Source organism: Electrophorus electricus, chromosome 8 (genome assembly GCF_013358815.1).
Source record: "Electrophorus electricus isolate fEleEle1 chromosome 8, fEleEle1.pri, whole genome shotgun sequence".
In the NCBI taxonomy this organism is placed as follows: Eukaryota; Metazoa; Chordata; class Actinopteri; order Gymnotiformes; family Gymnotidae; genus Electrophorus; species Electrophorus electricus.
Genome location: NC_049542.1, coordinates 14,548,228 through 14,573,574, shown reverse-complemented (window position 1 = coordinate 14,573,574; position 25,347 = coordinate 14,548,228). Strand labels below are relative to the sequence as shown.

At 39.0% G+C, this 25,347-nt stretch overlaps 1 protein-coding gene across 5 annotated transcripts; it reads right to left on the bottom strand.

Moving 5' to 3' along the window:
• Window positions 1-10,894: 10,894 nt before the first annotated feature.
• pdpk1a (3-phosphoinositide dependent protein kinase 1a) lies at window positions 10,895-19,380 on the bottom strand. 5 transcript variants are annotated; one of them, XM_027004361.2, is made up of 14 exons: window positions 19,274-19,380; window positions 15,553-15,749; window positions 15,310-15,352; window positions 15,029-15,166; window positions 14,748-14,892; window positions 14,508-14,605; window positions 14,085-14,160; window positions 13,905-13,973; window positions 13,382-13,478; window positions 13,114-13,287; window positions 12,691-12,908; window positions 12,261-12,318; window positions 11,902-12,054; window positions 10,895-11,636 (listed from the first exon to the last, which is right to left on the bottom strand). In XM_027004361.2, exons 2-14 carry the CDS (start codon window positions 15,727-15,729, stop codon window positions 11,523-11,525), a joined length of 1,560 nt encoding a protein of 519 aa, XP_026860162.2. In that variant the 5' UTR covers window positions 15,730-15,749; window positions 19,274-19,380; the 3' UTR covers window positions 10,895-11,522. The 5 variants fall into 5 exon arrangements, with proteins under 5 accessions (XP_026860162.2, XP_026860313.2, XP_026860236.2 ...); XM_027004512.2 differs by lacking the exon at window positions 19,274-19,380 and adding an exon at window positions 16,457-16,476; XM_027004435.2 differs by lacking the exon at window positions 19,274-19,380 and adding an exon at window positions 16,402-16,455.
• Between the last annotated feature and the right edge of the window lie 5,967 nt (window positions 19,381-25,347).

Here is a 25,347-nt window from a genome sequence, read left to right as displayed (position 1 = left end):
GTGTGTTACACCAGGAAAACATCAGTTATACAATGCGGATGTGCCCACACCGGAAACGAACTGCATGGATTGTGCTTTTTACAGCACCGCTAGGCACTGGGGTGTTGCTCTTTTTAAGGGTATTCTTGAAAATCTCTGCGTTCACTTGGTAGGCACATATGCGTTTCCTTGATGTTGCTAACTTCATACAACGTCAACAACCCCTATAGAACAGTGATTTAAAAAGTGTAGACAATATATGGGAATTCTTTAGTAGGTCTTTGTCTCACAGCGAGCTCCTCAGATCACTGACAAACAAACATCCAAACATTTGTCCTCTACAAGCCCTAGCACATGGTGCAACTGCAGCTGGAGATGCTGCACATTTCTTAAAACAGTGCTCCTGCTTTAACACCAGCAAATCTGGTTACTAACAATTATACAGAAGCATCTGAATATTACAAGAAAGCATGCTATGCTAGAATTGGATTGGAGCTAAACTGCATATAAACTGATCCCTATGAATGAGGATTAGTCACCCTGCTCTCAAAACATTTAATAGATACAATAGACATAACTTTTCTTTCTTTCTTACACATACAGGTATTTAGTAGACACTCTTATGTAGAGCAACTTACAAAAGTACTTTATCTACTCATAGAATGCATCCTAACCAGTACAATAGGTTAGAGTCCAAGATACTGTTGAACTAGAATACTGGTAGATACAGGAGTCAATGCCAATATCTAGAAAGAATTACCAAATGAGCGTAAGTGCTAAAAGGGTTAAATTAATCTATAGTAGTGCAATGTAGCCATGCTGCTACATTCTGGATTAATGGTAGTGGCCTGATGGCCCATATAGGAAGACCAGCAAGTAGCGATTTGCAGTAGTGAAGCCTAGAGATGACAAGAAAGTAAGCAAGCACATGGGTAGATTCCTGAGAAAGAAGGGGTCAAATCCTTAGAAAGTTACAAAGTAGAAACCTGCATGACCAGGTCATGTTTGAAACATGAATTGAGAATGATAACTGGTCATCCAAAGTTATACCAAGGCTGCATGCAGCTTCAGATGTCATGACCAATTAGGTCATGGTGGGGTTTGGGAGTTCCTTAGATGGACAGAAGCTCAGTCTTACTTGGGGTTGAGCTTCAAGTGGTGAGCAGCCATCCCTAAAGTAATGTCAGCCATGCATGCTGAGATATGACTGGGAACCTAAGTGTCAGAAGGTGGGATGGAAAGTATAAGTTGAGTGTCATCAGCATAGCAGTGGTAGGAGAAACCATTAGAAGATAATACAACACCAATAACATGAGTGTAAAGAGACAAAAGAAGAGGACCTAGCACTGAGCACTGAGGGACACAAGTGTAGGGTCTACATGAAGCTGAAGTGGGCAGTTGATTATTATGTTGATCATAGACTACTGGTTCAAGAACTTGAGAGGAAAGAGAGGAGTGATACCAATCTGTAACTGCATATGTCAGTGCTGTTAAGTGTGGCCTTCTTTACTATAGGTATCAACCTAACAGTCTTGAATGCAGTAAGCACGTAGTAAGGATAAGGAGTTGTTGATGATGGTAGTGATGAATGGAAACCGATCTCTCAAAATTGCGTGGAACAGAGTGGAAAGAATGGGCGCCAGCGGGCATGTAGTTGGATCATTGGATGTCAACAGTTGAACAATGTTGCCTGTGGAGTGAGGAGAAAACAAACCAGAGAGCTATACGTAGAGGTATGAATACTGATGGGAGGAATGGGAACAAAGAAAAAGGACTGGCAGATTATAGTGACCTTCTCCTCAAAGAAGCTGATGAAATCCTCTAAGGTAAAAGAGGAGGGAGGAGGGGGAGGGGGAGGGTTAAGGAGAGAAGAGTAAATTGTGCAGAGCTTGCATAGATACGATGCTGATGATCCTATTTTTCCTCTGTAGTAGGATGATTTTACAGATGGTTTTTTTCCAGTGAGAACTTGGAAAGGAGAACTTGGTATGAGTGGAGATCTGAATCTAGGTGAGATTTCCTCTACCATCACTCCACAGTTTTTAGTTCTATACTGTTGCAACATAGTCCCACTGCTAGCCATGTAGCAGGCAGGGGAGATCTTGCAGGTCTGGAGGAAAGAGGGCACATAAGATTAATTGAGGAGATGAGGAGAATGTAGAGAGGGAAGAATTAGTAACTGTATCTGGGGAGAAGGAAGAAAAAGGGTCAGGGTGAGGAAGGGTAGATAAGATAGGAGAAGCAAGGGAGGAGGGAAGGATGGGGCACAGGTTGCGGCAGACAGAGGAAAAACAAATGAGAGAGGCATGAATGGGGAAAGTAGGGAGACAGAGAGAGAGGGATTGTAAGTGATCTGAGAGGTGGACGGGGGTGACAGGAATGTCCAGTGCTAGGGTGGGCTGGCTCAATATCAGGTCCAGATTGTTGCCCACTCTGTGAGTAAGATGAGACTGGTTGTGGGTGATGTCAAATAACAACTGCAGGCTGAGGCAGGTTGACTGCAGTTTGTCTGATGAAATGCTGAACTCACAGAGGAGAGTCAGTGGGTTTCCGTAGATGGGGAATTGACTCAGGAGAGGGTCAAGCTCAATGACGAAGCTACCTAGGTGACCTGGTGTGCAGTAGATAACAATCATGTAACATTTAGCGGGGAATGACATTGTAACAGCATGAAACTCAAAAGAAGAAATAGCAGAGAAGAGCAGAGAAATAGGCTAAAACACTACTCTCAAGACAACAGCAACACTGCACCAGCACCCCTGCCAAGCCACTGTGGAGAAATGTAAAAGCAGAGGACAACATCCAGAGTTGTTGCGTTCTCGGGAGAACCCACATATGCAAAAGAATAGTGCTTCACATGATGCATTCATCTTGATGTAACTTAAAGAATCAGCCAACCATACAAACAACTAATGTAATGTTCAAATTAATGAGATTGGCTGCCAAATTTGCAACAAACTATAAGGAGGGTGAGAAGGCAAAAGAAGGTGAAGATTTTAATGATGGTTCTCTGTGGAGTCATGGCAGCAACCTCACTGGAGAGGAATATCTGGATGCATCTGCTGTCATCCATTAGATCTTCCTGTCAGTGGAAAATTATGCAACTGGATTGATATAAAATCTGACCTGACTGGAAAGACAGTGGTTCCATGTCATGAACTGGATAAATATTAGATTTCATTATCAAGAATGAAAATGGTTCAAATCAAAATTTTTAAAATGTCATATTCCATGTGGTTTTTGTTTTTCACACTGTCAAATGACAAATCTGTGTCACATATAGAGGGCAAGATCTGATTTAGACCACTTTTACCTACAGTATGAACGTAGCCCAACACACCTAATTTAGTTTATTAAAACCTTTGGGAACATTTGTATATTAAAACCAGATATGTTGGAATTAAACTCTGCAGTATAATAGATCTGCAGGACTGAACTTGTGCATATTTAATATTAATGTAACCCATCCTCCTCTGATTAATGACAGATGGGAAACTAACATCACAGAATGAATACATTTGCATTTTCCAATAAACCTATCAGCCAAGTCGAGGTTTTTTATTGTTATTCCAGTTGCATATAAGTATGCAGTGAAATTAAATAATGTCGTAACACAAAAGAACACAAATAACAAATAACAATAAGTATAAACTACAGGACCAGTAGTCACAGGATGTGAGTGATGATGTGTCCACCTGTATGATTAAATGCTTTTTTAAACAATCTCTTATTTCCTTTGAATAACCTTTGCTCTTCATTTTTACAGTTTTCCTTTAGATTCAGTCTCACAAGTATGCAACAGAAAAGTCATGGGAATTCCCATCATCAGGAATTCACTTGTTTAAATGCTACAAAATAATGCTAAACATTAGCAAGACAAAGGAGCTGATTGTGGACTGCAGCAAGAAGCAGTAGCGGCACTACCAACCTGTTAGGATGAATGGAACCATGGTGGAGAGAGTAGACAGCTTCAGGTACCTTGGAGTTCACATCTAGCAGGACCTGTCCTAGTCCCACCACACCAACTCCCTGGCAAAGAATGCTCGTCAGCATCTTTACCACCTCAGACGCTTAAGAGACTTCAGACTGCCCTCCAAGGTACTGCGGAATGTCTACACCTGCACTATCAAGAGCATCCTCATGAGGAACATCACAGTCTGGTTTGGGAACTGCACCAAGCAGGACAGACAAGCACTCCAGGGGGTGGTGCATTCAGCAGAGCGCATCACTCATGCAGAACTTCCTGACCTGCAGACCATATATTTCAAGTGGTGCCAGACCAAGGCTAGGAAGATTGTGAAGGACCACACCCATCCCAACAATAGGCTCTTCTCCCTGTTGAGGTCAGGGAAGCGCTCTTACTCCCTGAAGACCAACACAGAGAGGCTGAAGAGAAACTTCTTCCCGCAGACCATTTGGGCTCTGAATCAGGGCAACTGATGGAACTGATGGGACTACTCTGTGTATGATGTCCACAATAACATCATAAAAAACTGTAAAAACTGTAAATTGTTATTCATCGTAACATATTTATTTATTCATTAATCCACATCCATTTCCCTGTATCTCTCCTCGGCCACGGACAGAGCTGTTACAAAAAGCATTTCACTGCCAGTTATACTATTTATGACGATGTATGTGACAAATAAATTTTGAACTTTGAACTACAAAATGCCACCTGTGCCCTGGCACTGCTGTGTTGGTGGGACAGTTGGCCTTGCTCTGACCCCTGCCATTCACTGCAGCACCAGCCAATCGTGGACATCTGTGTGTTTGTGCTTGCTGATGAAGGGCAGTTAGCGCTATCCACTGGGTGTGTTTGGCAGCCTTCTGTCATAGCATGGACAGGAGTTCAGAAAGATGTGGTGCATGGTATCATGTGTCTTGTAGGAAGCATGTGCTTGATGCACCCACCAGGGTTGGTATTTGTCATCTGACAGGGGAGGCTAGTTGGTGGGTGGGATTTGGTTTAATGATTAAGTTGGTAGAAAATGGACATCTAAAAAAAAATATTCACTAATATTTAAACAGATGATTTTTAAAAATCATCCAGTAAAAAAAAGTCCAGTAGGACTTTTCAAACATCACAAATCATACACTAGCAGCTATTTAGTATATAATTATAAAGACAAACGAGACCAAATATAAACTCAGCACACATATAGAATACTTCGTGCTATCGCCAATGTTTAATATGATTTCATTTTTGATAGGAACAGTAAAAGTAGAAGGAAGAGTAGAAATAAACACCCACTGTTGCACATCTTACACTGTTCCACATCTTGGTTTAAAAACATGGATTGTGCAATTTGTGATTGTTTAGCTCAATCTGCAGTTCCATAGAAGTAAACTGCCTCGTCATCACACAGGCCAACAAACTTTTGGGCCACCCTATGTGACACACACTTATTTTGTCACTACACCAACAGCTATGTTTTAGCATAATTTTTTGCTTAGCTAAGTCATTATGAATTGAAGTTTTAAAATATAAATGAAATACAGAGCCATCCTAGAGGCTTGAATTCTAAAACTGTATACAGATGTGGATTAAAATAATCTGCATTTGGTATTTACAATGAGAGGTAAATATCGAAATGTAAACACACACACACACACACAAATCTAATATGAGGCAGGATGATGTTCAAAATATTTTTGGTTTAACTGACCAAAGAACTGGACATAGATGATGACATAGAGCAACTATAGCATAGATATATGTTGTTTTCCATTTACTGAGTATGAGTTCTTTCATTGAAGACATAAATAATTAGGTGTATAAATAAACAATAAATCAAATGAAACAGTTGCTATTGTATCACTTCATCTATAAATGTGTCTTCTGAGCTTTCCTCAATTATAGGTTAAGGGTGGCTACATACAGTGCATGTTCTTTTTCCTCAGAGGGATAAATAGCTAAACCTAGTTTGGTTAGTTCTTGTCTGAGATAGTTTGCTTGAAAAACACACCATAATGTGTAATCTTGAAATGCCTTCCACTCACGATTCCAAGAAAAATCATGTTTCTATTTTTATATATTAAGGAAGCACAGGGATATTAAAGTATATGATCTAATAGTATTCTGTGCACCAGTGCTTTACTATATTTGGCTGTACAGTCTGTGTATATCAAGCATCTGTGGTCTTTGGTTAGGCTCAGAGAGTGTCATGCAAACACTAACTTCATATCTCATTTATACAGTATATTATGCACAGTTCCAGGTAGCTCTGTCTGACCCCTTATTTCATGTCAATGTTTGACTAAATTGCTATACCACAGGTAGTGTAGGATCACTATGTGAGACACTAAATATTTGTTAAGGCAGGTTGTTGCCTTGTACATTCTGTAATTCCATACCACAATTTGTCAGACAACTTCATAAAAAAGCTAAAATAGGTGTTTGGTTTGTCTTTTCTGTGTCATTACATTTTAAAGTATCATTGTAATATTCTTCCCTCAACATTATTTTATTTGTTGATATGCATTACTATTTTAGTTGTATTTGTCTTTTAGGCACACATCAGCATTTGAGGAAAGTTTGTTGACTAATTTGTCCTTTGACTGTTTATTTTATATAGACTAATGCAGTTGTTTGTTTGTGTGTGTGTGTGTGTGTGTCTGTGTGTGTGTGTGTGTGTGTGTGTGTGTGTGTGTGTGTGTGTGAAAAGCTTCAAAATGCATTCCACATATGAAAAGCCCTGTAAGATTAAAAATAATCAGGACACAAAATGTAGTCTTTCATTAAATCTACTTTATATTGTGTGTTGAACACATCTCCTAACTCTTGCACATTTGTTTCCATCCGTGTCATGTTTTATTTAATAATTCACAACATAATTGTAAATAACGGTACAGCCTTATGCATTATAGATTGAGCAAATTGTAACGCTGAGCGGTAAGGAGGCGGACACATGCGGAGAAGCAGGGGAATCAGGCTATAACAAAGACTAGGGAAAACTCGGGGCTAAGAAACACGAAGGCTAGGATACACTGAGTACAAACTAACACTTCATTCAACCAAACACACTGAACCTAGCACACGTATTCGAATAAACATAATCGCACGGATTCAAAGAAACACAACCATTCAAATAAACATGCAATAAACAGCAAACATAGAGGCCTCAAGCCAGGGTTTAAATACATGAATTTAACAAGCCTAGAAACGAGGGACAGGCGTGGAAACTCAAACGAGGGCGGAGAAAACGAAACTACGGAATGGAACTAAAACAAGACAGGGAAAACATAGCTCATGGAAGCTGGAAGGGACTAATCGTGACACAAATATTTATACACCAGTATAAAACTATAAACAGCCATTGTTTGTATATATGTGCAAAACGTTTGCTTGGCAAATGAAAAATCCCAGAAATGTTATTTTTAAGAATAATATAATAAACAAACAAAACTGTTTGAAACATGCTTATGGCTTAATCTAAAACTGCAAATATTAGGTAACAGTGCAACACCTTTTTAAAATGCTGACTTGTGAGAATATTCATAAAACCCTAAGGATAAACAGGCTTTTGGTGTCACAGTATTAGTTAATATGTAGTGTGGAAGCATTGGATTTTTTCTCAAAAGACATGACTCAATGATGAGGTGACAAGCTCACCTTTCTTATGGTATCACACACAACATACGCAATAAAAGTACACTTTGAACTATACAACCCTGCCATCTTGTGTTACCCCCTACCTAGAATATCTTGCATCACACATATCTTACAATATTTAATAGGTTTCTAAGAACTCTATGGAGCATAATGATCAGATATGGAGAGTAGTGCAGCATAAACAGAGAAAAAGGCATATAACTCAATATTTCATGTCATATCACACCCTCAGTTGTCATGTCACACCCTCTAATAGGAACAGTCAATCTGAATGCCTGGAGAACTATGCTGAGTGCTACAGCTCACACTATGACAGGCTGTCCCAGCTGCAGTCTGAAGGATGCTCTGTTGTAGTTCAGTGCTGCAGTCGGCACTCCACTGTTCTCCTGTGTTTCGATCTAAGCTTTGGAAAGGCTGATATCCATTATCAACTGGCATAATGGTGCTTTCACAGCCAGGCAGTGAAACATCCTGTGCATTCGTACTGCAAAATGCCATTTCCAGCATCTGATTAACATCATCGTGAGAGTTAATAAATGCATGGTCCAGAGATGCATCTGTCTCTGGCTTGTTGCCATGATCCAGGACTTCACTGGTGCTCTGATATCCAAGAATAAAAGTAAAGTCACTGCTGGAGGGAGGGACTGTTAGGCTGGTGTCAGAAGGCCCTGAACAGCCATTACACTGGCTACACTCAAAGTCTGTTGGTATCAGTAGCTTCAGGTTCTGAGCTAAACAAGAAAATAAATCCTTTTTGTCATTTTGGCAGTGGACTGAGTATCTAATGGGTTAGCATCAACTCCTTCTGCACTCTAGTGGCCAGTTTGATATAAAGTCCAATATAAAGTCCTAAATGGTACAGTGAAATCTGTCCACACTTATCTTGCTGTTAGGCAAGGGATCCTTCTCTTATGTGGTAGTGGAACTGCTTAGGCTTTATGGGAAATTTTTGAGAAATAGATAACCATCCTGTTTCTGAGCCATTTTACCATTTTAATATAGTATTTGAAAAAATGGTACAATAGAAACTTCCCAAATTTGCACTGGTGATAGGCAAAGGCTACCACTCTTGGGTGGTAGTAGAACTGTTTTGGCATTATAAGAAAATTCAGGAAAAATATGTAACAATACTTTCTCTGAATTGAATGGACATTTAAACATTATTAAAAACACAATGATTTCAATATAGATTTATTTAAAACTGGTGCTGTAGAATATTTTCAAACTTGATCTGGTGACAGCCAAGGGCCACCACTCTTGGCAGTGGAACTATTCAGCCCTGGAGCTCCCTCTGCCCTGTATATTTGCAGAATTCCACTAGTTACAACCCCTGTTTTAGGTGGCAGTCAAGCTCCATAATAAACCTCTGAGAAACATTATATAGAAAAACCATTTTCCCAATGCTTATTAAGCTGTTTAAATATATTAATAATTGTGTTTAATGTAATGTTGTAAGTAAACTAGTTCAATCAAGTACACTGTATTTTGTATTTATAAATGCAGTAAAAGTGCGTGTCAAAGCTATTCAAAAAATACGAAGCAGCGAAATACCGTAAAATTGCGCATATGCCAGCATTAGGATTTAAAGCACGGATGACTCGCACGTGAGTCGGTAAAGCGAGGATAGCTTGACCGCGGTAATGAAACGTGGCCTATATATAAAACCTAGCTGGTGTGGTTGCTATGGTAACACTACAGCGATGTCTGTAAATACAATATTAGCGCAGATCATTTAAAAATAGTATTGTAATTTGATTTTATACTGATTTCATTGCCAGATGGTTACGCTTAATCGACCTGGCCCGAGTTTTATACATTGTTGCATTATCTTGATTTGGTAAATTAGTTATAGTACAATAGAGAAGAATAATAGTAGAAAACTTACCATAATATTCTGTAAAAACAACACTGATGAGGGGAAAGAGTAGTAGCAAAATCACAATGGTACGCATTGCTGTCAAAAAGTCTGCGGACAAACGAAAGCGTAAAAATTGTGTATAAAACATAATTTAGCCGAATTTCTCTTAGATATAGCTAAAGTGCGAGATGTGTAAAACCGGTCATTTCTATATATCAAAAAGTCTATATCAAATATAAAAAACTGTTTGATCTTGTGGAGAATAACGTTAAACATAGAAACGCCACGGTAATTTGGCATCAATTTTTATGAATCTGCCTCATCATGCTTTTGTGCATATTTCAGAGAATTCCATGGATTATGGTTATAGAGGGCTAAAAATACATTCATGTTCTCAGACTTCATGTTTTTGTACATATCTACGAATCACAGGTACTTGGAGCTTTTAGTTGGGGTTAGCTAGTCTCTACTGAACAAAATATGCCTTTACTTAGTCAAGAGTCCGGTTTGGTTTAATATGGAGCTTTGAGCCACTGCATTTAAAGACTTGAAGCCCATAGATGCTCTCATACAAAAGGTAAATAAGAAATCTGAATAATGTGCAAGACATTACTCTGAAATAGTAATACCCTTTTATTATATGACTTTCCATGAGTTCATGTGGAACAAATCTTCAATTTAATTGAAGTAAGCAAACCCCAGCAGAATAAACATATTTCTTAAATTTGAAATAAATAATTGAGTTATCAAACAGGAAAATTACAATGAAAAAGAAAGGACATTGTTTACAGTAAATATTGAATCAAAGGCATTACATATCAGTACATACACAATGGCCCCCGAAGATAACTTCTTAAAACATGGTTCATATATTAGAATTTAAATAACACAAGAAACAGCATGTTGAAATGCTATCAGCAAATAACCTCATGTAAGAATAAAAATATAAAACATGTGTATCCCTGTATCCCTGTAACATTGTGTTACGTTAATTTTACATATGTACATCACAGTCATATTCGGCCACAGACCAGGTAGAACTCCAAATGCATAAACAAACAAAAACAAACAACAAGCCCCCCATACAAGTAAACAAACAAAAAACCCAACTAAATGACAAACCCAAACATTGCCATATTCTTTGAGGGAATTGAGTAACCTTTTCGATATAAAGATTGCACTTACAGGATTTATTTACAGCTGAGAATGGCAACTTTCACTAAAGGAAAATGAAAAACATGTACCTAAAACAAGTACACCTTTACTTGCATTTCCATTTTGTTAAAAAAAAAAAAAAAAAAAAGAAATTTATATATATATATATATATATATATATATATATATATATATATATATATATATATATATATATATATATATATATATATATATATATATATATAGCGCATCTGTAAACCAATAAGAAGAAAGGATTCCATCTATATTGCAAAAGCAACAGCACTCTATCTCATCATCGTATACTTACTTAAGCTTTCATTTGATCGTTATTTTTTAGTTTGTGGCCGGTTCAAATACAACATACAGCATCAAAGTCTACAGAATCTAGGTCTATGATGAACTGCAAAACTGCAAAAACTGTAGTTGTTTTTCTTGCAACAAAATGAAAAGATAACTGGCATGTCTCATAGAAGAACCATCTATAAGACACAGTGGTTACAGACATTCCAATTTACCACAGCCTCACTATCACTGGTAGAGTACTCTGTACTAAAAGAGTAAACAGGGAATTCTGACTATATATTTTTTTTAAATACATACATGCGCACACACACACAAACACACACACAGACAGACACACAGTGCAATAACCCATAGTCTCGATAATCGGCAGCCCAACACTAGAAGAATCTTCACCTATAGAGCAAGGTGCTAGCGAGTATAAGCAAAGTGAACACACTTATACAAAAGAGTGTACATAAATTTGAACTTAATATTGAAATGTGATCCTTGTAATGTAATATTTCAGGGAACAGCCAAAGTCTTTCAAGAGATTTAAGATCAGTTCATAAAAGATATGTCTTGATGGAGAAGGACACTCCCTGCAGCTTCTTACACTCCCTCGGTCTGATGGTTATGGTAAATCTTCCCCCATACCTCTTGGATCTTCCTACACCATTTGTCAGCATTGCCACTGGGATCCATTAAATAATAGGTCCTGTTTGGCTGCATGGGGATAGAGATCAGCATCAGGAGAGGATTGTTTGTTTCCATTTCATCCCTGGCATGAAATGCAAAGGCAAACAAACAAACAAACGATTCACGAGAACAAATAATTCTCACATGTAAATACATTTTTTAAATCAAACAAGCAAAAATCACACCTTTGCCTTTAGCAAATAATCCATCATATTTACACCTGAAGTTCAACAGGCAAAAAAATGTGCTGTAAATTTGCTTTAATATCAGGGAACAACAGTTGAAACTATACCGTGTGGACAAAGAAAGTCTTGAAGTTCTTGGCTTCTGGTCGCAGCTCTGGAGACCACGGGATCTCTCCCTTAAGGACTTTGTTCACAGGATCTACATAGTAGAGATGTGGTCCCTCCGTCAGCAGCAGCTGCCGCCGGCGAGCAAACAGCCCCTGAGGTCATAGAAATGCAAGCAATACTTTCATAGTACTGCCAAGGTCACTGTCATTACAAACACAGACTGCAGAGGGTGCTCCAAGGCTGAAGAGACAACCACATGTTATGCTATGCTGCTTTAAGCAAATACCTTTGTATTCATACTCACTATACATTACACTCTTTTGACAAAATTTCAGATACAGAGTTTAAAGTCCCTCACCTTCCTTTTGTCAACTGGACCCATTTTAAGTATTAAATTATTTTCAACAAACTGGTGCCTTGAAACAAAAAGAAGAGAAAGATCATGTTAAATGGTAGTTGGGTTATTTACTAGACAAACCCACTGTTCAGTCTAAATTCAGAGTAGGGTTATGGAAATTCCATAATGTCCAATCAGAGGATACAATTAATATGAATACAATGCATTGCTGAACTTTAATTGTGAGATGAATTCAAACTCATGGGCTGAACAAAAAATTAACTTGATGTCAACAGCATAATCTTTTTTATTTTGCCTGGAAAAAATGCATATGTTCACAGCGCACATCAAGGACACACAAATCACTCTAGTAAAAATGTTTAACATGCTAAAAAAACTGCAAAAGCAAAATTTTACAAGCACATGGCTGGAAGCACGTTACAGTACGCACCATGGGTTCCCAGTGGTCTGCTTCTGCAGTAGCAGCTGTTTCTCCTCACTGGAGAACTGCAGGTCCAGCTCGAAGGAGTTGGAGTCTAGGTCATGGATGTACTGCTCAATGTTGCTGCTGGACCTCCGGGGGAACAAGGCAGCTGGCACGGTGAGGACCGGCAGGGGTGTGGAATGCACCACCTCCATGTTCCCGAACTGACTCAGGAGGTTATCATACTGCCAAATGACATATTCCAGTACTGAGCATGGAGTAATCCAAAGTATCACAGCATAAGGTTGACTGTACACTCTGAGGGTAACACTCTGAACAATCTCTCACAGCTGAATGTATGAAGATATGGAAACTGGACCATAGTTTGTTAATGCTTGCAAGCCCATTTTGTTGTCTTAAAAAAACAATAAAAACAAAAAACACACTCACATTGCCATAGTACTCCTCATCATCCTCAGCCATGGCTGGCAGGTAGGGAGTGAGCTTTGGGGGAGTCTGGAGGTGAAGGTCCTCCCAGGAGATGCCCTCAAAGAACATGTGAGCTCTCAGCAGATTGTAGCCTCCCACCTCTTCACAGCCCAGCCTTTGGGCTGGGTCTAAATTCTGCAGAAGCAACATTGAAATGCCATTAACAATACTTCCGATTGGAAGCTGAATGCAAAGTGCTTGGTTTCTGGCACCTCATGAGCAAACTCACTAATAGCTTCTCAACCAGATCCTTCGCTTTAGAAAAGAATTTCTCTGGGAACTCATACTCCAGTTTAATTATCTTCTGGAATGTCAAGTACTCGTTCCTGGGAAAAGACGTTAAAAAAGACATTAAGAAAATCTTTCATTCATACAGTGGCACTATTATTAACACCGTGTTTTTAAGAACGTTAATGAGCAGGGGGACTGCACAGTCACATGATGTTTATTTGTTGTTTTCAATGGCCATTCAAGACTGTGAGTTGTATCGTAACTGTGACAGAGACGCCCCACGTGATACATTGGTTGAGGTTTTCTCAGAGCCTTCAAACTCACTAAACACAGAAGTCATAAACACCAAAGCCATTACTTCCTGTTATTTCACACCATGTTTTTCATATTAAAGGAAAACAAACTGCAGTTACAACAGCGCTCCCCGGCTGCAGGAGCGCTGACAGGCAAACCAGCCACACTCACAGCGTTAGAGAGATGGCAGGAGGACAGAGGAGAAGGGAGAGCTGTTTGTGACTTACACTGCTCTGAAAGGTGCCAGCCCTGCCACCAGCTGGTAAACTATACAGCCTAATGCCCAGAGGTCCGAACTGAAAACATACAACACAAAACTAGCTGGGTTTTTTGTCTTTTTACATCTGAATGTAAAAGTGAAATATGAGGGAAAGACTCATTCTTATCAATGTGTCCAGGCTAAGCACCTCTTACAGGCGGACTTTCTGGTTAGCAGCTCTGGAGAAACATATTGCGCAGTACCCACAAAGGAGTTTGCCCTTGCTGGAGACACAGAAAGAGGACAGTTATAGTCAACAAGCATGAGAAGTTCCAGAGCACTGACTTCCAGTGGGCACAGTGCCTTTGCTGACTGACAGATATAAACAGGGCAGGGTCTTACGGTGACCATGTGTTTTCTTTCTGAAATGCATGCATACACTATGAACCTTATTTACTGTTTTGGTGCTGAGGGGCAGACTATAGCTAATGTCTCTATAAAAACAAAAGTTAATCTCAGACCTACAGGGAGGTTAAGGCAAGTTAACCACAGCAGAGTGGAATAAACATTGCCTGGAGAAGAGGAAAGTTGACACAAAGAAAAAAAGTAGTCATAGTGGAGTCGACGTTACTTTGAGTACTTTCAGAAGAAAACTGTTTTGCTGTTCCAAAATCAGTAATCTGAATGTGCATCTCTTCATTCAGTAAAATATTTTCCGGTTTAAGGTCCCTAGGAGAGAGAGAAAAATATAGCAATGCAGTCAAAAACAGCAAAAACAAACATAAAAAACCCCAAACAAAAAGCCATCTAAAAACATCATCCATCACAAATACAGAATTTCATGTATTGGAACCATACAACAACGAATCACCTGTGAATAACTCCTACTGAATGCAGATATTCAAGAGCGCAGACTATTTCTGCAGAGTAGAACCTTGTGCAAGCTTCATCAAAGGAGCCTATTTTGCGAATGTATCGAAGCAGTTCACCATTCTTTGCATAACTAAGCCCAAAATCTGACAGACACAGGTTAAGGAGAGACAGTGGTTAGGGACAGATGATTAGAACACTAAATAAAAATATCATCATCATCTCAGTACACCAGTAATGTGTGTAAACACAGGCAACCTTTTACAATATCAAAAAGGATACATAATTTTTCAACATCTTGAAATGTGAAGTAGAGTTTTACAAAAAAGGGATGGTCTAAACTTGACAAGATATCCCTCTCCCTTTTCACATAGTGCATTTTTTGCTCCCTTCTAATGTGCATCTTTTCCAGAATCTTGACTAAAAAGATAAAAAATTAAGAGTAATAATGATAATTTAGATTAGACAACTTTGTCTCTTACCTGAAGAGGTTGAGTAAAACAGTGAAAATGAACTGCACCATACTGAAGAGTGCTTATGAACTGTGTAACAAAAATCATTACTTGCATATTCCTTTCCTGTAGACAGTTCTCTTGCTAAAACAACCTGAAATAAAAAATGAAAATCTTGTACTCTTGTGCAAGAGAAAGCAACTATAAAACAAATAAAAATATGCAAAAACCGAGAGAAAGTACCTGATGAAATATCTGTTCATCACTTGAAATGCCTTTTTGAATGGGCAACTAAGTTAACAATTGTACCCAAGAAGTAAACTGCACTATCAAATGAAGAGCAAGCTCACTCACGGTGGAGAACGACCCTTCCCCGAGGATTCTGCCAAACTTGAAGTCCTCTGGTCCTTTCTTGTGTTGCTGCAGGGGTTGATGGGCCGGTAGTGTGCATGGTTGGGTACCGGGTTGGCCGCCGGGGGCCTGCATGCTGACGGGGTGCTGGCAGCTGTGGCTCACCCGGGCCCTCACCATGGAGAGGGAGCCACGCTGGGCTGTAGACAAACACACATACACACACAGTCAACTGTATAGATTCCCGCACTACAAACAAAAGGCAATAAAAAAGAGAAAAGAAGCTCTTGGTGAGCAGCAAGGCAGCAGTGGATAAAGCAGTTCTGAGCCGTTCAGAGTCAGGGCTGAGCACTGGCTGTTTAGAGAGCAACAGCAGACCTGTGTGCCTGTCCTGCCTGGAAAATACAGTCCAGCTAAGGACTTTTCATTCCCCCCTACACAATACTACAAAGTCTAGAAAGTTCACAATAATTAGTCTTAGCGCTCACAGCCATCTGTGCCTGTTAGTAACATCACATAATTAAATAAACTTACAAATCATTTTCAGTAACATGGATAATGTGCTAAAAATAATAACCTGGGATGCAAGCTAAAGTATCACATTGAATTTGTGAAACTGAACCATAAAATAGCTCTTCAGTAATTTATGGAGTACCAAAAGAGGAATCTGATAACAGGAAAAACAGGGTAGCATGTCAATTATCCATTACATTTGCAAAAATACATCAGTAAACTTCCAGCAGATAATTACTACACCAGACTCCTCTCAGGTAAAAAAAAAAAAAAAAGCCCTGTTAACCCCTTCTGCTATTTTAACTAAAATAAACATGGAAGAAAAAAAAACAAACAAACATTATAAAGCATTAAGCTGGTAGTCCTGTAAATTAAGGAAGGCGCAGTTCCCTACAAGAAGCTGATCAGTCCTCATTTGTTTGTAAGTGTAGCAAAACAACATGCACTGTGAGAAGGTTCTCTTATTAGTGTGGCTGTCTGGTACTTTCCAGACACCTGCCACAGCAAGTACCACCCTACAATAAAAACCCATCAAGAACACTCAACCACAGAAACCATAGGAGCCTTAACCCCACTTCCCCCCCCACCACACACACACACACACACACACACACACACACACACACACACACCTTCTTACAAAATAGAAGGCGTCCCTGTACATGGAACTGGATAATATCACACAGACAAAATCACAAGGACAATGTGATATGCATCATTTCACAACCTTAAGGTTCAGAATGGTTTCAGAAACTTGCCATATGTCTAAAAAGAAATTCTAATACAGACAAACATTAATATTGATTAATATTTAAAAATCTCTAATTTGAAAAGAATGCATTGGATATTTGTGGCTTACTGCAGGTCATCCTTGCCTTTTAAATAGATACACATTACATGAAAATATCACAAGCAAACACTAAGAGTCTGAAAAGTGCACAGATTGAACAGTGCCCAGAAACACTCATGCTGTGTCTCTGTAAAGCAGCATCAGCATTAACACGAGCCATTCCATGTAAGAACACTAGGGAATGTGAACCACCCATCACAGATCATAGAGACACTGCCAGAAACAAATTAGATGTTCAATATCTGGCAGATGGTAAGGCAGTGAGACAAATGTTTGTTAAAATTATACATTTGTATTTGTATTTACTAAAGTTAGTCAAGGAATGGGTTAAAGTTGCTTCAGCATACAACTTTACAACTGCAACATATGCAGCCTAGTTAAAAAAATTATATAAAAGTATTTACAACATTTCTGCACTTTTAAAACATCTCAGGAAAACATTAATCTAAACATAAAAAATGATAAATGTTTTAGGAGACTAAAACCACATGTCCACAATTACCACATGCTGCTACTCATGCCATACTGTATGCTGAAAGCAGACCTTTCAGTATGATGAGGCTACCCTCACTCATTACTTCAGCAAAGCGGTTTTAGCTCGTCAGGGACAAGTAAAAAGAAAGTTAACAGCAAACCGTAATAAGCTTTTTCTCTAGTCCCATCTCACTGCTCTTCATTGGGGTGTTGTCCTTCAAGAGGCCATTAGGATGAGAATGCAGTTCAAGCAAAGTTGGTACCAGTTTGCTCCATTCTGAACCTTATGCTATACTCAGATATAAATGTCAGCCAGTGCAGTTTTCCAAATTTATTATTAAATTAATATTGTTTTGCAAACAAAAGGGTATTCTACACATTTCTGTTTTATGTACAAATGTTACTCATATTAAATATAATATGTGGAGTCTGTCTCTTGTGGAAGGGACAAGTGAACAAACTCTGGAATTGATATGGGGCTCCACATCTGAAGCAAGCAGGCTAGACTTAGACGTCCAGTATACTGTGAAAGGCTAAGGATTGGCTCAGATCCTAAGACAAAATTATTATTATACATTCAAGAGAGTAGCCGAAGCCCACTCTTTTAAATACAAAACTGGAATAAGCAGTTTTATGCAAACTATCTGCACTTTAGCTGGTGATTTAGTTAAATTGGGAACAGCTAACCCGATGCAGATAGTAAGGTAAGAGATCAAGTCATTGTCTTGCATTTTACTTTCAGATAAGGCTACGTTTGTGAACAATCACTCGGAGTTGCGTGATTTCAGTTCCGACTCAGTTCAAAGGTTTAGGCACTTTTATAGAACACCCTTATTTATTTGAACATTGGACTTCACAGACAAGGTACTCACGGGAGCCAAAAAGCAACATTCTATCCGCTTACTTTAGCAACCCTAAGTCAAGGACCAAGTTGTGAATTATAGACAACAGTGCATTAACCGTACTTGGGGCTGCCTCAACGAAGATCAGCAAAATGCAGTTTTAGAACCCCCTGTTACAAAGGCAGTCGTGAGCTGCGGCCCACAATTCATTGCTTTGTTTACAGATGTAAAAATACCTTCAACAGTGGCCAATATTGCAGATTTGAATGCTGACTCAAGTAACGCTAGCTAGCGACTGTGAGATAAACAACGAAACTGTGTAAGCACGTAACTAGAAATAAACTACGTGCGTTAGGTACATTTCATAAAATATCAATTTTATGGGATTACAGTTTTCTTTGATTTAATTAGCTAGCGCTGGCTACGATAGCCGACTTATTCGTGCAAATTCCAGTCAGCTAATGCTAACCTACCAAGCTTTTCGGTTAGTTAGCTAGAATGTTCGTACGGGAACTAACGTTGCAGGTAGTTAGTTATGTAGTCAACACATTAACTTAAACGTTCAATGTATGACTGCTACAATTCATTAGCTAGCTAGCTAAAAAGTTGAAGTGACTAGCAATGTTAGCTAGATAGCTAGCCATAGCTAACTTAAGTTATTCACGGTGCTGTTTGTTGTTAACTTGTAACAGCAGGGAGGGACTTTTGCAGTAAGTCCAATTTGTTCCCATTATGGGGCAAAGGATGTCATAGTTTAAAATGCCAGCGGTCACCATCAGATAGAGACAGATTAAACGTGTGATGAAAATGCACTGGATTCAAAATGCATGAACTTGCCCAAAACAAAAAGTCAAACACTTCCCGAAACACTCGCAAGCTGATTTGCTAGCTAGCTAGCAACTTCTGCAACGTTAGTAGTTTGACACGCAATTGAAAACAAGTGGCTGTTCAGTCCCAAGAGAAAATGCTAAGCACTGTTCTGATGTTTTTATTTTTATTTTTTTTTTTTCTTGAGAGAAGGTTAAATGATTATTATTATACTCACTCTTCGACTACAGGTCCTTGCCATAGAAGTTTACAACCAGATTTGTTAAAAATGTAGTCATTACAGAGCCATGGATGACGGTTGTGTCAACCCCCTCATCTTCCAAATTTGACGTCACTCACCACACAGCAACAAAGAAGCAGTGACAATAATAAAACTTTATTTGTATTGCACTTACCTTTACCGTGTTGTATAGGTAAACCAACAGGCATGTCGATAAGCTAAGTGAGTAGAAAACTATATGGTCTATGCTACATTTTTCAAATCTTACAAATATTACACAGTTCAGTTGCACTGATCACAAAAACTTGTGAAAGCTATTGAACGACATATTAAGAAAGAGCTATATACAATAAAAGCAAATAAACGCTAACAAAAAGTGAAAAATTGCTTAAACGAAGCTGAAACAAATCTGAGTAATTTCCGATTGATGGGGGGAATTTCATAGGTAGGTTTTCTTCAAAACCTTTGGGAAGTAATTTAAGTATCTGAAGACCTATTACTGTTATCTATTATTGTAACAAGGCTGAGATCTATTACTATGAGAATGCTCTTAAAGCTCTACAGTATAGGTTGAGAGTGCATGATTATGTGATGTTTTATAAATCAGAAATAATCAACTCTAAAAATTAGAATAAGTAATGAAGTGACGCTCAAACGGGATTACGTTTTAGCGTATAGATCCCCTAATTATCAATCCAATGGGTATCATACAGGGAGAAGAAACTTAGGTATAGAATAAAACGTCAGTATATTTTAGCCAGCAGAGGGCAGTATGTTATTTGGTATAATGTTCGCTCATAAACAAGGCGATTGTGTGGAATTCTAGTTAACTTAGGTATAGGTCGCCCAGGCAAGAAAGCTGGTTATGAATATGTTTACTGGGCAAATAATAGGTCTTATATGATATTTAAAGCGAAGGAAACATTTCATTAAGAATATATGACCGTGGTCATTCTTCCATTGACAACTGCAAATTGTCAAGAGTCAATGTAACCACTTCTGTATTCTCTTCTAACTGCATTTTTAGCAGATCTGTTGAGATATGAGTATCTGCCACCAGATCAGGTCCATGTGGCCCTGCGCTTAGAGTGGGAATAAGGCCAATGGCAGTGTTTGTTAATGTACAGTAATTCTGAGTAAAACATGCAAGATTTGGAGTCAAAGCAACAGGGGGTGAAGAGGTCTCATCGCTAGGCTCAAGGTCTGCCAGAGACAGAAATCCCATGTCTGCATCATCTGTCTGCAAACACACAGGCTTTTCTCCCAGGCGCTCATCTGGCAGCAAGTTGATATCAGCACAAGGCATGCCTGTTTCAGAGCCTGGCTCCTGCATTTTGAAGGGGACCCAGGCTTCCACTGAGGGGCCCACATAAGGTGTTCGACATTGGGCTATGAAAAACTTGTTACAGATCTTTACTGGGTCCTCCTTTACAGCTGTGAGCTCTGATATCATATCAATTGTTGAAATTTCTTCACTGCAGTTTTGTTGCATGTGACCTTTCAACCCTCTGCCCTACAAACAAAAAGGCAATCAGTACACATTAAATTCATAAGGATAAATTGCATGAAACCTATTTAAAGTGAGATGTACTACCTGGAAAGATCCATGATCTTTATGGTGAAGTGAGTGTAAGTATGGAGTTGGTGTTGATAGCCAAGTGATCACTTTAATCTTCATTCTGCTGCAAAAAGAAAGTGTGGTTATATATATATACACACACACACACACACACACACACACACACACACACACACACACACACACACACACACACACACACATTTCAAAGAGTTGCCTTCAAACTAAATTCTCTTCTTCTCTCTGTGCATACAGACTCTGACTTTTAGACAGCTAGGTGTGTTTCATATGTATACAATTAAAAAACTGTCTGATCTGTTGATCTGTCAACCACTCTCTACCCTGTTTGTCACTGATCAGTTTCTTACCACAGGGATATTGCTGGCAAGATGATATTTGGGTGGTGGACCATTCTCAATATAGCACTAACACTGACATGGTAGTGGCATAGTTGTGAAGGTAAAACTAAACAGTAAGCTAAGCACTGCTAACAGGAATGTTACATGTCCACCACCCACATATGTCCAGCCAGTAGAGGTCCTGTGGCCAGGAACACAGTCTTAATAAAGATTAGATTAGATTAGATTAGATTAGATTAGATTAGATTAGATTAGATTAGAGATTTTTTTTTTCCATTTATTTAGGGCAGTACAAAGCACAGTGGAAATTTTGTGCATGTCTCACAGAGTCATCTTTACAAAAATCAGAAAAATACTTTTTAAAAAGCAGCGTAAGTAATGGATACTATTTCAAAAAAACTATACACACTATAATAATAAATGTACACATAACAACAGCCTCTGTTGAGCTCGTATTCAGAACTTGTTCCTGTGCTGCCATGACTAGTGGCTGTGTTGTCTTTCAACCCATCTTTTTCCAGTCATTTGTTGGTGGTACATACCATGTAGGGGTTTTTAGTCCCATGATGGACACTATTCCTCCTCATTTCCATCCTCCTCGGGTTTCTGCTGTTTGTGGTACTCACTAAGCAATTTATCACTTTGTGCCATCATCCTGGTATACCCCTGGATCTTGGTTGTTTCATCCTGGACAGTGTCTCTGATGTTCACTAGTCCCCAGTCCCCGTCCGCTTAGTGTACAGCTTCAGAGTGCTGGATTTGAGATGAAACCCACTATGCATTGTAAGGAGTTTCTTTGTCTTGATGTCAGTGGCTTCTGGCCAACTTATTATGCCATAATGACTGGCAGAGCATACGTGCTGATAGCCAAGATATTGCTCCTCCCATTCAACTGACTTTTCAGGACTTGCCTCACACTGTGTGTGTATTTGGCTGTAGCTGCTTTCCTTGTGGCCTCTTTATGATTTCCATTTGCCTGTGGGATCGCAAGGTACTTGTAGCTGCCCCAAACATCTCTGGTAGTATAGTCCCCTCTGTTCTAGTTAATTTCCCTCACCTTGTAACCGTTCAACCACACTTATCCATTCCGAGTGACATTCTGATTGCTGTATATCCTGGTGAGGTAGATTAGTGAGCCTATGTCTTGTTCACATAGACATAGACACAGCTTGATGATAACATCAAGCTGTCTGGAATATAGCTTGATGTTATCCATGTAGAGAAGGTGGCTGATGTTTGCTTCATTCCATAACCTGTAACCATAGCTACATTTGGTGATGATTTCATTTAGGGGGTTCAGGCCTATACAGAACAGCAGTAGGGACTGGGCATCTCCTTGGTGTATCCTGCACTGGAGGGTGAATCGTGCTATTAACTTGAATTGGCCTCTAGGGTCGTCTTCCACAGTCCTGTTGAGTTCTTGGTGAAGGCTCTTAGACTCCTGTTATACAGCCTCAGGCATTCCAGGATCCATGTGTGGGGCATTGAATCATACGCTTTATTGTAGTCAATCCAGGTGGTGCACAGGTTGGTCTGTCTGGTCTTACAGTCTTGAGTAACTGTTTTATCCACCAGTAGCTGGTGATGTGCTCCTCTGGTGTTCTTTCCAATGCCTTTCTGGGCCCCGCTCATGTATTGAGCTTTGTTCCTACTTATCTTAGCTGCAATGATGCCTGACAGGAAATTCTGTGTTGTGTAGAGGCAGGTTATCGACCAGTAGTTGGATGGAACTGCCATTTTCTGAGGGTCCTTCAGGATCAGAACTGTCCAGCCTACAGTTAACCATTCAGGGTGGGTTTCATTAGTTAGCAACTGGTCCATTTGTACTGCCAGGTGTTGTCTGTGCAGTTCTTTGTATTGAAGACCATTTCTTGGATATCTGCTAGCGTGATGGTTACCGGATTCTGTTCAGGGAGGTTGTTGTGGTCTGCTCTCTGGTTCTCAAACCACTAGGCATTGTTTGTTGTTTGATGCCTCCTTCTCCTATATGTATTTCCAGTATTGTTCAATCTCCAGCTTTGGTGGGTTTGTTCTTATGCTATTATCCTGCCAAGGAGCATACACTTTGTATGGGTCATGGGTGGGCATCCTGTTTATTCTCCTGTCTATCCTCTTCAGGCAAACACCCAGAGCTGTTACTCTTTGCTTGGCAGTCTCCAAGGCCTCAAGAATGGACAGCTTGTTGTACTTCTCAGGTACCTTCACCACACATCATTTCTGATAGCTGGCTGACTTCTCTCCATGTTGCTGTTATCTTGGCCTCCATCCTCCTTCTCTGTGGATGGTATTCACTTTCTCCTAGATGGTGTTCATCTTGTAGCCAAGCGTCTCAAGTACCAATGTTGCTGTGGCATATATGTTTGATCTCAGTGATGATCACAGCAGTAATTGTTCATAGTGCTGCAATCACATCTTCCAGCAGTCTTTCAGGTACTTCACTTGGTTATGGCTTGGTAGTCTGTTCATCTTAGCCATGATCTTCAATGTTGAGCTTGGTGCATGGACTCATTGTGTCGTGGTTCCCAATACTAGTTGTTTTGGTGTTAGTATAGATCTTAGGTTTTTAAGTATCCATAGTATCTGAGCTATCCCTTGAGTCCTTAACCCTCACAGCTCCAGGAACACTGTATGATGGCCATTCCTGGGATATGCAAAGTACTATACACGTGACACGTGTATATGTATATATGACAAAGGCATTCCATCTGGCGAATATATATATATATATATATATATATATATATATATATATATATATATATATATATATATATATATTGAATTGAGAGAGAGAGAGAGAGAGAGCGAGAGAGACTGCTTGCACAGCTGATGATGGACCTCTGTCTGAAACTGGACTTCTTTGTATGACACCTTGTCTATTACATCTATTACATTATAATTTTTACTATCTCTACATCTTTGCTACAGCACCTGCAGTTACTCCCTGGAATCTTCATATATATTTACCTTGCCACTGGGTATATCAACAGAAAAGTTAGTACCACAGCCAAACAGATAGGAATGATGATCTTGCTCCAGGAATTTAACACTGGGGTTGCTGTTAGAAAAATGGGAATTACAAAGAGTTGAGATTTATGCAAACATATCTTCTACACTTTAACAAGTTTTTTCAGTAATTTTCATCTGAATCCACTTGTAAAATATCCTTCTATCGACTCATGGGAAATTACATTAAACAATGTTGAGAACAAAGAAGGCATGAAATAACATTCCAAAGACAAGTCCCTTATTGAATTTTAATGCACATAACTAAAATGTTAGCTCAATTGAATCACAAATCTCCTAATATCACACTAACCATATATTCCTGTGTGTAAGGTGCTCCACTTGACTGGATAGCTCCACAGACTCTTTGTCCCATCATATGAACTACTGGGAATGACTTCACTGCATACCTTTGCAATGTATTCAGTACCTGGCTCAAGTTCATCTTCTGGAATGTTGAACATTGTTTGAGTTCTTGTATTCAACCTTAATGCCTGCAAAGAATGGTAGCAATGTACTTAATTCCTGCAGGACTGTGCAGAACTTAATATCAGGAGATGAAAATATCAGGAGATGAGTCTCACATGCAACTTACTGTGTCAGGATATCCCTCTTTGTGGTATGATAAAATGTATTGAAAGGGTAAGATTTCAGCATATGTGTGGTTCTCATATCCACTTATCCATCGGAAGGTGTATTGTTTGGCTGCATATTGCATTGTCATATTATATGGTGTTATTGGTTTGACTGTGAAAAAAGTCAAATGCCAGTAAAACAATTATCTTCAATATTTAGAATATAATCAGAATATAGTCTATATTTTCTGTGTACATATCAAAAGGTAATCAAAAGTCAGCAAAAACTATATATTGTTTGATTACCATTTTTACAGAATGACAGATTATGAATTGCTTGATACAGAATACATATTTCAATGGAAACTCACTGTGTTTTGCTGGGGAATAAGCAGAATCCAATATTCTAGACTTCTTATGGCCGTTCTCCAGAGAACATAGATGTATATCAAAAACATTCGTAACCATGAATACAGACTGAATTTTAATTTTGGCTGTGAAATTACAAGTGTAATGATCCTTTCCAATTAAAAGTGAACAGTTAAAGATTTC